General features: G+C 55.8%; 1 protein-coding gene across 3 annotated transcripts; it reads right to left on the reverse strand.

Annotated features, from left to right (window-relative positions):
* Nucleotides 1-308: 308 nt before the first annotated feature.
* SRF (serum response factor) lies at nucleotides 309-14,360 on the reverse strand. 3 transcript variants are annotated; one of them, XM_032683608.1, is made up of 8 exons: nucleotides 13,847-14,360; nucleotides 12,272-12,538; nucleotides 7,122-7,380; nucleotides 6,602-6,781; nucleotides 4,892-5,011; nucleotides 4,002-4,193; nucleotides 3,396-3,472; nucleotides 309-3,129 (listed from the first exon to the last, which is right to left on the reverse strand). In XM_032683608.1, the coding sequence occupies exons 1-8, from the start codon at nucleotides 14,285-14,287 to the stop codon at nucleotides 3,034-3,036; spliced, it is 1,632 nt and encodes a 543-aa protein (XP_032539499.1). In that variant the 5' UTR covers nucleotides 14,288-14,360; the 3' UTR covers nucleotides 309-3,033. The 3 variants fall into 3 exon arrangements, with proteins under 3 accessions (XP_032539499.1, XP_032539500.1, XP_032539501.1); XM_032683609.1 differs by lacking the exon at nucleotides 6,602-6,781; XM_032683610.1 differs by lacking the exons at nucleotides 309-3,129; nucleotides 3,396-3,472; nucleotides 4,002-4,193; nucleotides 4,892-5,011 and adding an exon at nucleotides 5,711-6,101.
* Nucleotides 14,361-15,988: the final 1,628 nt, after the last annotated feature.

A 15,988-nucleotide genomic window follows, 5' to 3' on the forward strand; every position in this document is an offset into this window, starting at 1 on the left:
CACCAACACTGTTCTAGAGCTTTCAGAAAGGACAGCCCTCACAGCCTTGCTGTCAGCCAAAGGCCCCCTCTGGTCCTGCACTAGGTCTGGGACTCCCAGAGTAGAAGTCCAGGTGGTTGGGTCTCACCTGTGCAGGAGGCAGTAGGGATGGAGACTTTTGCAGAGAACCCCTCTTTGCCACATCAGGCTCAGACAGACCCTCATCCTTGACAGTAAACAGACCGAGGCAGGAATCTGCCTTTGATCCCCATGCATTGCCCCTAAGGTATGTGTCATCCCCTCCCGCAAAGAATGATCGAGATCCCAAATCTGTGCACAAAATGATAACATTTATTGAAAGAGTAATTTTTTTTTAATACAAAAGAAAGCTCTGTACATAGTACTGTGATTACTTCCACATCCTTCCAGAAACACAACCCTGGAAACTGGAGGGAAAAAAAAATAATCCCAAACACACTTATGCGTACACACACACGCACACACACGCACGCGCGCACACACACCCCCCTCAAGCCAGTAAAAGTAACTAAAAATGTCACCACACAATAAATGCCATTTCATCCCTGATACACAAGTGTTCTTACAAGTCTGCACTTAAATAAAATACACCATTAGCGTTTAACCAGCAGTTGCCTTCGGGGAGCCAGGGAGGGGATACAGTCAGACACCCTGTAGCAGCAGGGGCTCTCCTGCCATTCTGGCCCAACAGCTCTGCTCCATAGTACTAGCACAAGCAAAGCAGAGCAAAGCCAGGCCACACTGACGTGCTGGGGCAAAGGACAACGCAAACCCCAAACCCACACTTCTCCCTGGATGAACTCCTAGGTACCCAGATTGCTTTGGAAGCATTACTGAGCAGTTTTCATACACCTAGCAAAGGGACATGGCTTAGCACTCCCATATGCTCTGAGCTGCAGTGTATGCATCACTCTTAGAGCAAGGATACTAAGGGGAGGCAGCATGCAATGTCACTCTCACCAACTCTCCACCAGCCCTTCCCAGGCTGTTAACAGATCAAGGGCTGAAAGACCCTTCTGGGAATTCTTTGTACAGGGAGCTTGGAAGGAAGCTGCCCATATCTGTGCACTGCAGAAAGGCTGTAGAGGGGGATCTACAGCCCAGATCTTCAGCTAGGGGTTCAGAAGATGCTACCCGCACAGCAAGCATGGAGAACAGGGATTAGCCACTGCTGGTCACTCACCACACCCAGGGAAGAGTGGGGATGCCTAAATCCCTTAGACAGTCACAGGCAGCACTGCTGCACATCAAGAGCAGTGACAGAACAGCTGCAGGTCCCTGGACCAGAAGTGAACAGGGTGATCAGAAAACCCAGCTCAGCTCTGGCTCCCATGCACGCTACAAATCCCCTGCTCCTGAGGAATGGGTTTCCCACTTCTAGAAACTAGCCACTGCTGCACTTGCTTTCTGCCCATTGAGCCCAGAATTATGAGTCCTCAGTATAGATAAGTGGGAAACAAGCATCCCACTCAGTTGAGCTTGATCCCTGGCACATGCTGGTGGATGAAGAGTGTGGCTTAAACGCTAATGCTGAGGAACATGTCCAAGATTACAATACAAACTCAAAAGCAAGGCCCCTTTCCTGCCTCCATGCCCACCCACCCACCCCTCTCCCATCCCCCTGGTACAAACCCCATTAAAACTGTACAGGAGCCAAACTTTTATTCCTTAAAGAATTACATAAATACTGAGTTTAACACTTAGAAAAATAAAGTAATTTTCTTTTTTTTTTTTTCTCCAAGGCTTCTTTTGTCTTTAACTTAAAAAAAAAAAAAAAGTTACAGTAGCTGCTTCTTCTCCTAAGGATTCAGCAGCTTCTCTCACTTGCTCACTCTCCCTCCAGGGACAGGGCTAGGTAGCGGAGCCATTCACAGCAACTCCCATGCAGGACCAAGCATGCTCCAGCCCTTCTCCCCCCAGCCTTGCTGAGCCTGTACAGGCATCACAGCTGTTCCTCCACAGCCCAGGATGGCCTGCAGATCACCCTGATGCTCAGAGGAAGAGCCTGGCACCTGCCCAGCAGCTCAATGCCCCTTGGGCTCTTCCCTTTGACATTTTGAGTTGTTTCTCCACCTTGCATCAGACACAGAAATTTAGAACACGCCGGCTGGAGCTGCAGGGGCATGTAAGAAGGATGCAGCCACGTTCCCCTGGGTGTATAGAGTCCACAAGCAGTGCGAGGGCTGAGAGTGTAGGGCTGAGCAGAGCACAGAGCCCCTGAGGAGCTCTCCAGGGCATCATTGTGTTCCTGGACATCTACAGACCACCTCAGCTGTGCAAGGGCAGGCGCTGGGGCTGGGCCAATCAGGCTGAAAATCTGCCAGGCAGCCCAGTGAGGAGGCACTAAGGGCAGAGGGCTCACTGTAGTGCATACAAGGAGGACAGGGCCACGTGCCAACAGCTGTGCCCTGCCCTCCAGAAGGAGGGCGCACAGGCCCAGAGATGCACATGCAAGCTGGCCCCTCTCTCCCGTCCAGAGCCCAGGGTGAGTTGCTGCAGCCAGGACCTGTCACCCCACAAAGGCACATTGCTGAGGCCAGCAGCACAGCCTCAACCCACTCTGCTCTGAGATGCGCCTGCGTGATGGCTCCGGGACTGAGCTGAGCCCCACACAGAGTAAACACTCATGGGCAAGGTGACTCGGAGAGCCCAGAAGGAGCCAGAGCCTTCAGCTGGGAATGGCCCGCAGTATTTATTTACAGTGCAGAGCAATCCTCCCCTCGAGAGACAAATTTCTTTGGCTGGCGTGAGACAAGCACAGCTATTGCAGCATCCAAACGCCCCAAGCCCTGCATGGCCCCAGCACCGCTCCACCCCAGGTGGGTTCTGCAGCCCCACGCGCATGCCTGTGTGCGTGGGGGTGGGCGAGTGCGTGTGTGTGTGTGCATGTGTGGATGAAGGAAACGTGAAAAGGCAACAATAAATAACTGGTGCAGTCTGTACGAGAAGGAATTGCCACCAGCCCCGACACTGGCATGACAAGCCAGATCACAAAAGGCTGGCAGCAGAGGCCTCTCAGTCACTCTTGGCGCTGTGTGAGGTGTCCAAGTTGACCACCTGCAGCTCCGTCAGGCTGCTGCCACTGCTGCTCTGCTGCCCGATGACAGCCATCTAGAGAGAAAAGGGAGGAGGACCAACTGGGGGACAGCATGCCCTGACACCATGCATGCCAGCAGCCAGGGGGGCACTGTCCCTCCTGGGCACCTGTCCATAGAGGACAAAACTGCATCACCCAAAGGTGGGTGGCACTGACAGCTTTCCCAGACCTTGAGGACTGACCCTACCCAGCCAGGTCTGCCCATGTACACAAAGGATGTGCAGGCAGGAGCAAAGCAAGAATACCCCCTGAACACCTGCAAGTACTACTCTGTGCCTACCTGGTGAAGCTGGACAGCTGAGACTGGGATCTGAACAGTGCCTGATGGGGCTGTCAGGAACACTTGGGGGACGCCACCTGCCACAGAGAGAAGCACAAATGACACTGTCCCTTAAACAGTGCTCCCCACTTGGATCCATTCTCTGAGCTCCATGGAGCTTCACAAGGACAAAGCTGCCAGTCTGCATACATGGAGGCATTCCAGAAGAAAGCCACATGCATTAGTTTTCCAGATGCTGGGAGAAGCAGGCACAAGTCCTCAATCCAAGTCTTGACCACATGGCTTCATGCTGTTTAGTTCCCTCATGCAACCACACAACCTCTCCAGAGTCTCCTAGCTCCCTCTGCTGCCTGCCCCACACGCCACCCATCCCAGAATCCCTCACCCTTTTTACCCAGCAAGAGCTCAAGCAATCCTTTGCACAAGAGAACGGCAAGATCTAGAAGTGCACATCAAGCATCGCCCTTGCCAGGCCTTTGTACAGCCACTAGGACTGCTGAGAAGAAAATTCTTGGAAAGTAACATACAGCATAAATACATGCAAGAGGAGAAAAATCAGGATGTGGGTGCACTTTAAGGGAGCACTGACCCAGACAGCTCTCTTACCCTGATCCTGGACCTGGCCGTGGGACACCTGCATCGCTGAGGGCGCCTGTGGGAAAGCGTTGAGGACTGCAAGTCCACCGTCCGCAAGGCCAGATGTGGGCGCATACATCACCGCGTGTGGGCTGGGGTACATCATGTGGCCACCCACAGTGGTTGGCACAGACGACGTCATGATGGTCGCTGGGAGGGTCACTGGCACCAGGACAGACTACATGTGAGCCACATGAAAGGGGTCTGCCACACTCACATGCCTGCTCAGCACCCCTCAGCCACGCTGTGCTGAGGCATGGTGCATGAAGATACCCATCTTGTCTCCCAAGCTCTTGGGGAAAAGTCCCACAGATCAAGTAGAAGAGCTCAAACCTCTCCTTTCATGAGTATGAAGGGGCAGAAAAGCACAGTAGTCAAACATCCCAGGACTAAATTCAACTTGTATCTCAAGTTCCCTGATGAAGCTTTAATAAAGCTGTTGAACTAGATTCAGCCTGCATCCAAGCACCTGAACTCAGAATTTGCCAACAAAGAGATGTCCTCTGCATAGACAATAAAAATCTCAAGCAGATGTGAGCCAATGCCTTGTGAAGCAATGCTGCCTCACTAAGAAACCATCTGAGAACTGGGTAACCTGTTCCCAGCTCCATGCTGTAAGAGTTAGCGATGTATCTGGAGAAGCTCTGAAATCCCTTGGAAGGTGCCCTAGGCACAGCAGCATCTACCTAGATATGGGGTAGCACAGGAGCTGGCAATAGGGATCAAGACACCTGGGAAACTGTCAGAAAGGCTGGGATAGAGTTGGTCTGAAGAAGGAAACTGGGCAGGGAGCAAGCATGAGGTCTGTTGGTGTGGGTTGTTATCAGCAGTGGTCAGGAAGGCAGACAGAAGGTGGTTACCTGTTCCGCTGGAAGAGGTCTGAGTAAGGTCAGTGCTGCTGTCGCTAGAGGGAGACGTTTGCTGCGGTGCCTGGTGCACCTGGATCGCTTGAACTGGGACCTGCTGAGCCATGGTACCACCTGGGGAGAAAGAAGAACCCATGAGCCTGTGGCTCCACAGGGATACAGGCACTCTGGACCACGTGAAAGCGCCGCAGTCCTTCACTGGCTGCATACAGTTCCACAGCATGACACTGCACTGGGGAAGGCTAGACAAAAGCAGCATGTGGCAGAAACCAAAATGTGCTCTTTCCTGGCACACAGGCCAAGAAGGTAGCTGGCCCACAGAGCTCCAGAGAGTAAAGAACTGGCCACAACAGCTTTTGCCAAACTTCCAGGCATGGTTCAAGAACATCTGGGGCCTCCTCACCATTCCTGGCCCCACCAAGACACAGCACAGAATATGTTGGGAGGAGAGGGCCCAGCATATGCCTCTCCAATGCTCAGCCAGCATTGCAAGGATCATCTCGCTTCACCAAGCAGAACCGCAAGAGCCCAAATGCACAAACCAGCTGGGCTCTGCTGCCTTCACAGTCTGGAGATCAGCTCCATCCTCCACAGGGCTCTAGGCCATTGCTATCTCAGAGCTTGTGACCTCAAGGACAGCACAGTGCCCTACACAGGCATTACAGAACACATGGCCTCAAGTCATTGAATCCTAGAGGTGCAGGGGCACAGCCACACAGCCTCTGGCCCAGACTACTCACTGCAAAGCAATTCAGCTCCAGAAACAGAGCTTAGCACAGAAAGCTCCCCTAAGGCTGAGGTCCTGTCTCCAGAGGGAAGAGTAAGGGATGTCAGGGAGCAGGAATCACTGTCCACCTTGCTCAGACGGGGCATCTTCCCACACATCACACGAGAGAGACATACATCAGTTATTCTCTTAGTTCCTCCAGATCACAAGGGAAATCCAGACCCCTTGCACAGGTTCATACTGTCTGCCAGGGCCCATGGGAGCTTTAAGCATTCCAAGAAAGTACCCATGCTATCAGACTTGTTGACTTGGGCACAAACAGGTAGGACACAAGAAATACTGTCATACCAATGCTGGTCCTCAGATGATGGCTGCCCCACAAAGGAGAGCCTAACCCTGTTCTGAAACTCCAGCCAAGAGCATGTCCAGCCACAGCACCACACCTGGAGAGCCTTGACTCAGCACAAGAAGAAATTCCTACAAAGGACAATGTACACAAGGAAGCACAGCAGCACCACTCCTTCACGCTGTGTCTCCCCCTAATCACTGTGGTTCAGTGACTAACTGCAGACCCTAACACAAAAGCCAGGGCAGCTGCTACTCAATAAGTAGCCACTGGGAACCTGAGCCCCTGCAGTATCTTTCCATCAATTCTAGCACCACAGTTCAGCCTCAGCACAGCTGCACTGGAGACCTGTCTCCTCTGTGTTTGCTAGCCACAGGCCAAACCCTGGAGCAGGAGACTGAAAACCCACCGCTTCCCTTGGTCTGTATCCCCCAGGATGCCGCTCCTGCCTACATCAAGCATTCTCTGCCCTGTCTTCCCATCTCTCCCCCGAAGCTACAAGGGTACTCTGTGCTCTGCTTCCTCTGTGCTCCCACCTCAGTCAGTGGTCAGCTGTGTGGCCAGGACCAGGACCCGCACAGACGCCTCCATCCCCCCACCTCTAGCAAGCGGAGGAGAAGCGAGTGCTGACCTGTCAGCGACACGATCTGCCCTCCAGCTCTGGCAGGGAAGCGGAAGACTGTCTGTTGTGCCTGCTGCAGCTGTCCAGCTGTACCCGTGACCACCTGGCCCTGCTGGCTGGAAAGAGCCAGAGAGTGCGGCTGTAACTGAGTGAGAGGAATGGTAGGGGTCCCCGGAGAAAGGGAAGCACCTGCCAAAAGGAGGGAGAAAGAAAGGCTTTGTCACCACCAGCTCTTTTCACTCCCTCCAGGCTTCTTGGTGCTGTCCTGGGGTCCTAGCTCAGCTCCCTGCCACCTCCCAGCAGCAGGGCCAGCTAGCAGCACTCTAAGGAAACAGTCACTACATGACCTTTCCCCAGCCACTGGCCTGGCTGGGTTTGGACAAGGAATCTCAGCCAGGTTCACCTTACAGTAACAACCCACTCTGCTTCCCTTCTGCCACTAGGCCTCCTCTTCCCCAGAGAGAACAGCAACATATACTCCAGGTGCAGAGACAGGCAGATGCAGCCCTCAGCCCCTAAAGGCACTGACCTGACATGAGGGTGAAGCCAGTGGGTATTGGCATGAGGCCCCCAGACGTCACTGCACTGGCTCCAGTAGTCTTCAGCACTGTCCCGTTGGCACTGGTGACGGCATTGGGGCTGATGCTGGCAGACACTGGTGCCAGGTAATTAGTGATAGGGAATGACGGGCCACTGCTGACCTGCATGGAGGTTGAGGTGGTGGGGGCTGTCTGGATGGACGTTGTTCCCGGCAGGTTGGTGACAGCGAATGCGGGTTTCAGTGCATCCTACAAAAGGAGAGATGGTGAAAACTCAGACCAGCCCATAAGACATCTGCCCATGACACCAAATCAGGCTCTGTAGGTTGTATCCCCTTGCCAAACCATACCCTCAATAGCCTGCTGCCAGCACATGGAGGAGAGCCAGGGCAGCAGAGAAGAGTTGCTTGTACAAACATGAGGAGACTGTACCCAATAATGCAGCATGAGGAGAGCTAGTGAGTGTTCAGCATAAACTCTGGATACAAGCCCAGGGCCACACAGATCCCCTGAGAGCTTTCCCTGCAATGCATCAGGGGAAAAAGCAACCCTTCCCCTCCCCAGGGGTCCCCAAAACATCTAAGAGGAGAATAGCCTCTTTTTGGCACACAACAGGTAAAAGCAGTCCTTGCAGGGACAGACGTAAAGGCATACACTGCCTCCTGTCAGGAACACACAGCACTTCCCTTAAGGCAGGAAACACACAACCAAGAACAAGCCGAGAACTGGCTCTTAAAGGCAGCTGTACACTGAAGGCAGCAAGGGAGAGGTGAGCAAAGGCAAACCTGGACACTAGGGAGACCCAGACCTGACAGCAGCTTTGGCAGGCCCTGGGGAATGCCTCAACAAATCTCCCAGAGCAAAGGCAGTAGAAAGCACCTATTTGCAAATCTACTAGCAGGAGACGGGCACAAGGCAAATGCTTCCAAAGGACCCTATGTGTCAGCTACAGCCAGCACACAGCACAGTCCTGCAAGGAGCATCAGAGCTCTACGCCTGAGGACAGCATTGCCAGAGAAGCTGAGCACCAGGGAAAGGGCCCTGTGCTGGGCCAACACTAGCCTCTGAGACTGGCCTGCCAGGTCTGGAACAAGGGAGGAATGCATGTGCCAGGCTGCAGAGCACATAACACCCTAGTTTCCACAGCCACAAAGCACGAAGCTGGATGTGGCTTGGGTCTGCAGAAACCAACCAAGCCTTGCTGTCTCTAACAGTCATATTTCACCTAACACGCCTCTGTCCGCCAAATCCCCTTTCAAATACCCAGGGTCCCCATGGCTCCTCCCCTGCCCTGCTCATCTGGCCAAGAGCACACTAAGAATGCACTGCTTCACAGGAGACCATGTCACAAGCCACAAGGGAACTGCCATCCCCATGTCCTGCCACAGCTGCCAGTAGGCCTGGGAAGAGTTAAGGCTGCCACACTCCCACCCCTCCCACTGCAGGCTGGTGGGCCCAGCTCTCCCACGTGCTAAGCCTTGTTCCCAGCTTGTCAGGCTGCCAGGAACAAGGAATTCACAGCTCAACGAACAGCTAAAAAAGGGAAGGCAGCCCATTTTGGACAGGGGGATCCAATCCCAGGCACTCAGTCGTGCCCCAGGGCCTGGGGAGGGAGGAGAGCAACACCCTTGGCACCGCAGTGCCTGAAGTCCAAATTAGAAGAGGCACGTGATAAGAGCAGAGCCCAGCAGAAGCACTTTCCATTAGCTCAACCACAAACTCCTGCCGTCGCACATGGGACACAGGAGGCTGTGGGTGCCCTCCCCATGTGGGTGACAGGGCAGAGCGCTCCCCAGCCCACTGAAGAGCCAGAGCAGAGTGGGGCAGGACAGATCCTGTTCCCAGTTGGAAAAGCCAGGGTTCCACATCCCCATCTATAGCTCTAAAGCAGTACACCCTTGAGACATAGTCCCCAGGCAGCCAGGGCACTCCATTCTCTCAGGGCTTGAGTAGACATCCCAAAAAGTTCACAGCACTCTACTCAAGAGGATTCCCAGGGCTCCCTAGAAGCATAAGGGCAAACCTCAGTATCATGAGAGCAGCAAAGGTACTTGGAGAGTTGTTGCCAGCAGGCTTGAACCATGCATACTCCATCTCTGCACTCCCCGTTCTGACACAAGGGAGACTCGGATTCCTTCCATCTTTATTGTGTTTGTCTTGGGCTGCATCAATAGCTCCCAGTACAGAAAGAGAGCTGGGAAAGGCTTTGGGATTGGACACCTGCTGCCACATACCCATGATTGTCTGGGATGCCTCAGTGACACTGGGCTCCTTGGCTTTCCCCAGCACCCTGCAAAGCCCAGACTACACGCATGAGGCCAGCCTTCAATAGGAGCCAAGCCATGGATCACCTTCAGCAGAGGTTACCCAAGGGGTCATGGACAAGCCTTGAGGCGAACAGCAGCCCTGAACTCCATTCCCTTCCTGATCCATATCCATTCCTGCTGCATATCCATTCCCCATCACAGCTCAGTGCAAACTTCAGTTTGCAGAGCAGTGTCTGGGAACAAGCACAGAGCAGAGAGGTGCAGCATAGCAGCAGATGTCTGCCCACACCCACATCACTGCTTTACAGAATGAGTGGATCACATAACCACACCCAAGAGACTGCACACGGACAGTGTCCTTTGGGGCCTGCAAAAGATGAGACAGGTCAGTGCACAACAGTATCATCATGAGGATACAGCATGCCCCAATCCCAGTTGTGGTCTGAGCTCAGCACCATGGCAGACAGTTTGGGTCTGGCACACCAGGAGAGTCTCATAGCTGCTGCTGGCTGTAGCACAGAGGAATGCCAGCAGGCTGCTGACTGCAGGTAACAGCCTGGCTGCATTGTCTTCCCAACTCTGCTGCAGCAGCTGAACACAAGCAGGTTTTGTCCACACAGAGATCTGGAAAGCAGAGTTCACACAGGAAGGCCAGGAAGCCTCTCAGAGCATCCTATGCGGCTGGACCTAGTCGTCCAGGTTCTGAATCTCCTGCCACCTCCTCCAGTGAGGTACCTGTGTAACCTAGCCATGTGTACCACCCATCCCTCAGCAAATGCCAGCTGCCTAGCATTGCCCTCCCTTAATTCTAAAGGACTTCTTGGTCTATCTGAATCGGGTTGATTTCCGCCAGAGCACTAAGCAGACTTCCAGGCCTGCAGAAGGCACAGCAGGACTGGGGAAGGTCAGGGTAGGACTGTCCCCAGCCCCAGGGCTTGCCTTGACAGGAACTCTCAGCAAGCCAGGGTGGGTTTAATCAGAACATCAAGCAGAAGACAGGGCCATAGAGCTCCTCCAGCCTCACATCAAATGCTGGCTGTGGCCACAAAGCACCTCACACTAAGCATTACCACTGGGATGGAGCTTGCAGTGTTGCATCGGAAAGTGGGAAAAGAGAAGTTGTGATAAAAAGATCTCTGCAGAGTAAGTGCACCCCAAGAGAACAGTTCATTTGGGGCTAATTAGCAGTACTTTCAAGAAGAATCTAAAAGGCATATGATGTGGACAAGTCCCGTGCTAGGGACAGATCAGCTGCCACGCACAGTGCTTCCTGCACCTCCAAATTACTCCAGGCACAAGTAATTTGTCTCATTACAAAATGCTCACAGAACTTGTCTTTTCATCTAGGAGAAGCCCAAGAGACACAAGTCCTTACAAACATAGGCTGCACAAGGGAGAGATTTCTGGTGATAGCTGGCTCCTCTGACTACTGGAAAGGGCTGACACAGCTCACACTGAGAATCAGAGGCACTCAGGGAAGACATGCCAGACTGGGATAGCCAGGACCGGTGTTGGGGTCTCATCAGAAGGAAGCCTTCCCAAGGACTCTTCTGGGCTCCTGCACAGAGTCTCCAGTCAGGAACACTTTGGCCCACCACAGCTCCTCTGTTTCCAGGGATCTCTGGGACTGCTGATGTTTCTCAGGGCTCAGCAGCAATAAGCTTGTGCTTGGTGCAGCACTGCACACATGTGGGGAAGTGGCCATGGAGGAATAGGGGCTGCTGGGCACCCAGCAGCACTGTGACCAGAGCTGTTGTGCTGTCATAGCATAAAAACAGGCAGCTGAACACTCCTGAAGCCCCAGACAACATGCTGGGCACATGTCAGGGCTGCACTCACTACCTTTGTGATTATTCCACAGAGATCTCAAGGTTCTATCTGCTTAATGTTTAATGGCTACTGCATGGCAAGGATGCTACTGTGGCTTGTACATAAATGGTTGGAGAGCTCCTAGAGCAAGGCCACAGTTCACCTGGAAGGATACTTTTGCAGCAAGCCCGGTACTCATGCCACAGGCACAAGTACAGGACTGCTCTAACTCACAGCACCCAAGGGCACTGCACACAGATCTGGGAAGCTGTGGCTCAACTCCAAATTCAGCATGTCATCCCAGCCTTGCACCACAAACTTCCCTGCCTCCCACCTCCAAGTACCTGTGGACCCAAGCACCAGCCTGCAAAGGAAGTAGGAGGGATACAGGAGACGGCTTTCTTGCAACAGCTGTGAGGAACAGCATCAGAGAATGCAGGGATAAGACAGAGCCCTTCCAGCAGAAAAGCACCATTGCCTGACTCTGCACCCCCAGGCAGGCCACCCTGAGCAAAAGGCCACAAGTAACACAGGCAGGCAATGGCCAGTGTCTGCAAGGACAACAGGCAGGGAGCAGAAATGGTCTGTCCAGCCAAATGTTTCCATTCCCCATGTCCTCCCTGCCCCCTTCCAAAACAGCACCAAAGCAAGAGACAGCTGCAGCTTATAAGGAATGTGAGGGGCCCTGCCAGGGACTCTGGCGAGGGAAACCAGGCCTTATAAGGCCATGGAGGCAGAATCAAATTTTTATCAATGAGTGCGAGAGCATGGAGACGCCTGGGGAGAGATAACAGTGCTGAAAGCTGGCCAGGGGGGTGGGCTGGGCCAGTGGGGAGCCATGCTGCAAAGACCAGGACCAGGACACCTGCCACCCGCTTCCCTCCCTCTTCAGATCACCACTGTTGTCAGCCAAGGAGCCAACCTCGAGAGCACACAGCACAAGCTCACTGCAGTTGCAGCAAAAGGGGATCCATCCCCAGCTCCCTAAGCTGCCTGGGGATGATCAGGGCTCCTGGCACAGGAGAGAATCAGAGGCACTCTGATTGGGTGCCCAGGAACATTACCTTGGTCTCCCCACTGCTGTCCGACTCAGACACCTGGTAGGTGAGGTCCGTCTCCTCAAAGCCCGTGGCACTCATACGCTGATCAGTGGTGGGGTCCGAGCGTGGGGGTGAGTCCGGGGAATTGAGGCATGTTTGGATCAGCGCCTTCCCTGTCTCACTGGTGATCATAGGCTGCAGCTTCCGTGTGGCAAATGTGTACACATGGCCTGTCTCGCTGGCCACCAACAGCAGGACTTGAGTGCCAGTCAGCGTGGAAAGCTCGTAGGCCTGCCAGCAGCACAAGGGAAGAAGAGGGAGTCAGGGAAGTCAGAAGAGGTGACAGGGACAACATAAAGTGCAGGACAAGAGTCACTGCATGTCCCTGCACTCCCAGCATGTCTGTCCTGTTCCTCACACCAGCTCGGGCTTCCTGTCATGCCAGAGGAGCTGTGGCCTCTAAAACCAACCCAAGATTGGTTCTGTACAGGTTGAACTGCCTCAAGCTGTGTCTCCACCCCCTTTAGCATGCCCTTAGGTGATGCTGCCTGCCAAGAGGCCGCAGGTAGAGTGGTCCCCTCAGTAGAGCAGTCTGAGAACACAGGGACAATGAAATATCTCCGTTCTGGAAATCCCACTCGCCTCTCCAGACGCATCCGGATGTCTCTCCTCCTCACCTCTGTGAAAAGATGTTACTGGGCCTACACGTCTGTTACATTGTAACAATGTTACAATGTCTCTGCTACCTTGTTCCCCTTACTGACACTTCATTTGGACTAGGACCCAGATTCCTCTCTCAGGCTTCACAGTCCTGAGCACAGCTGCACCCAAGCACCACTGCACCATCCCCCAGGTGAATACCTGTGGACTAGGAAGGACACTCTTCATATGCCATCACTGCACACTACAAGCTTCCACAGACAGGCTGTCCTAATTCTACATCCCAAACACCCAGGATGTGCCCAGTGGAACCCCATACCCATTCCCACCTTCCCAGGGTGCATGATGCCCAACTCAGCTGGGGTGCAGCACTGCCCAGTTGTTCAGAAGATGCTATGAGCACCACCAGGGATGCAGGCGAGCCAGCTGCTTCCAATTGCCCACAAATTCCCCCAAGTTTCTAATCTGTCTTTGCACATCTGGAACCACGGAGTGCACTCTGGACCGGCCGAGACGTGGCGTTAGTCCCTTCCGCGGCCCGAGGAGCCAGCCCTGCCGGGCCCCTTGGCGGGGCAGGGCAGCCCAGCTGTGCCACCAAACACCCAACGACGGCTCACAGCGTGGAGCGGCCCCGGTGGCCGCTGCACCGGGATGGGCTTCCCCAGGCATACCAGACGTCTGTGGACCGCCAGGCACACCGACATCCCCCGGCCGCGGGGGTTCCCGCTCCTGGCCGCCCAGCTCCCGCCCGAGGCTCCCGCGCAGCCCCCCGGAAGGGGCTGGTGCCGGGCCGCCCCCCCGGTCCGCGGGACCGGGAAGCCGCCGCCGTTTCCGGGCACGGCCCGCTCCGCGCTCGGCCGGGGTCCCAGGGGCAGGTGGGACGCGGCCCACACCCCCGGCCAGGCTGACCCCCTGCCGACCGTAGTCGCGGGGCCGCACCTTCTTCATGATGCCGGTCTTCCTCTTGCTGAAGGTGGTGTAGCGCCGCAGCTTGTTGTCGATGAACTCCATCTTGATCTTCACCCGGCCCCGCGTCTTCTTCCCAGGCTTGGCGCCGCTCACGGCCCCGCCGCCCCCGCCGCCGCCGTAGGCGGCCGCCGCCGCCGCTCCCGCCGCGGGCCCCGCCGCCGCCGCCGCTGCCGCCTCGGCCAGGCCACGCTTCACGCCGCGCCGCTCGCCGCCCAGCTCCTCCTCCTCGGCCGACTCCGAGTCGCCCTCGCTGCCGCTGTACAGCGCCTCCCGCTCCAGGCGGCCCCCGGGCGCCCCCGCCGCCGCCCCGCCGCCGTTCGCCCCACGCGGCACCGGCGACCGGCCCAGCCCGGAGCCGCGGGCCAGCGCGGCGGCGGCGCCGTTCCCGGCCCCGGCCTGACTCGGCAACATCGCGGCGGCGAGCGCGGGTCGGGTCGGGCCGGGTCAGGCCGGCCCCGCCATGGCCCCGCCGCGCTCCGCGCTCACGGCCCCGCTCCGCCACCGCCCCCGCCGCGCCGCGCCGCCCCCATATAAAGCGATACAATGTTGCCTTTTATGGCGAAGGCGCTCCTTATATGGGGCGAGCCGGCGCCCCGCCGGGAGGCGCCGTCCCATTGGCTAGCGGCCGCCGAGCACCGGCGCCCATTGGCCGGCGGCTGGCGTTTGATTTGCATACGGTCCGACCGCGCTCGCGTCACCCCCGGGTTGAAACACGGAGGGAGGCTCTTAAAGGGACCGCACGGCCGGGCGGGCGGGGCTGGGACCGGCCCAGCCCAGCTGGGTTCGGTTCGAACCGGCCCGGCCGTCCTGCGGCAGGGCAGAAAAGCGAGGGCTTAGACGCCCGCGCTGCCAGCCCTCCCCTCGCCCCCTGTTCCTACTGCCAGCTCCAGGCAGTCGGGTCCTCGTAGGGGACACACCACGTGGCTCAAAGATTACTTCGCAATCCTCAGGATCTAGCCAGGAGGGGCTCCGCATCATCCTGCCTGCCTGTAAGTAATGCCACTAGCTGTTGCTCGCGACAGCTCTCCACCTCGGCTGCTCTCAGACCCTGCAAGGGACAAAGTGCTGTCCCCCTTGTCTCTCTCTCTGGCTGCAGAGGCAGTGGGAGGATCTGTGGGCAACGTGGGTGCTCAGGGGTTTGCAGGACACAGGACTGAGCAGATATGTCTGAAATACACATTTCAGACATGAAAGGTTGATCACTAGTCTGAAGAGAAAGGGTCTTGATTTATCAGGATGGGCCACAGCTGCCTTCAAATCCACAGGTGAGGATGAGGATGTATGACAGCCATCCATGGGTACGACAGACCACTTTGTACACTTGGGATGATGGCCGGGCAGGCCCCAGCACAGATGGCAGCCCCTGCCCACCCCTGCTCTGCAGATCAGAGGGCTCCTAGCAGGTGGCACAGGTCACCTCCTCTGCCCAGGTGTGACCCAGGACCTCCACAGGAGGGACAGCCCACATAGCCAGGACAACTGTGTGCAAGGCAGGCTGCATGTGGGTCAGCAAAGCTGCAGGAGGGACCACAGCCTCAGAGCTCAAAGTTGTGAGAACAAAGTCACATCCTTGGCTGAGGAAAGGGCTCTCTCACACCCTGTCCTACAAACAGGAACTGCACCCCAGGGCAAGATCTCACCTGTGACAGGAGCAGACCTGCCACAGGCCCATCTTATCTCCTGGGCACCCCAGGGAGGGTTCTGCAACTTGCACAAGCCTTTTCCATATCTGCCTCATCACTCAGAGGACATGCACACTTGCCACCAGTCTTCCTTCACAGCTGTCTCCCAGAGCCCAGGGCCAACCTCCTACAGAGCAAGGGAGTAACTGCAAAACTAAACACCCCCCTCACTGCCACCACCGCCTCCCCCTCCTCCCCGTCAGCCATGCTCCTCCAGTGAGCACACATGCCATTTTTAGCTCCCAGCAGGGCTGCTGGAACTCACATGCCTCCATCACATGCCCTGGCCACCTTCCCTTCAAGCTGAGCACAAACTACACCTAGCACAGGTGAGACTGAGGCCCTTCTATGTCATGCCAGACTGAGAAAAGATCAGTAAGACCCTCTGCATGGCTTGAGGCACCAGTTAGACTGGGAACAATAAACACAT

The sequence above is a fragment of the Chiroxiphia lanceolata genome, chromosome 3 (genome assembly GCF_009829145.1).
Source record: "Chiroxiphia lanceolata isolate bChiLan1 chromosome 3, bChiLan1.pri, whole genome shotgun sequence".
Taxonomy (NCBI): Eukaryota; Metazoa; Chordata; class Aves; order Passeriformes; family Pipridae; genus Chiroxiphia; species Chiroxiphia lanceolata.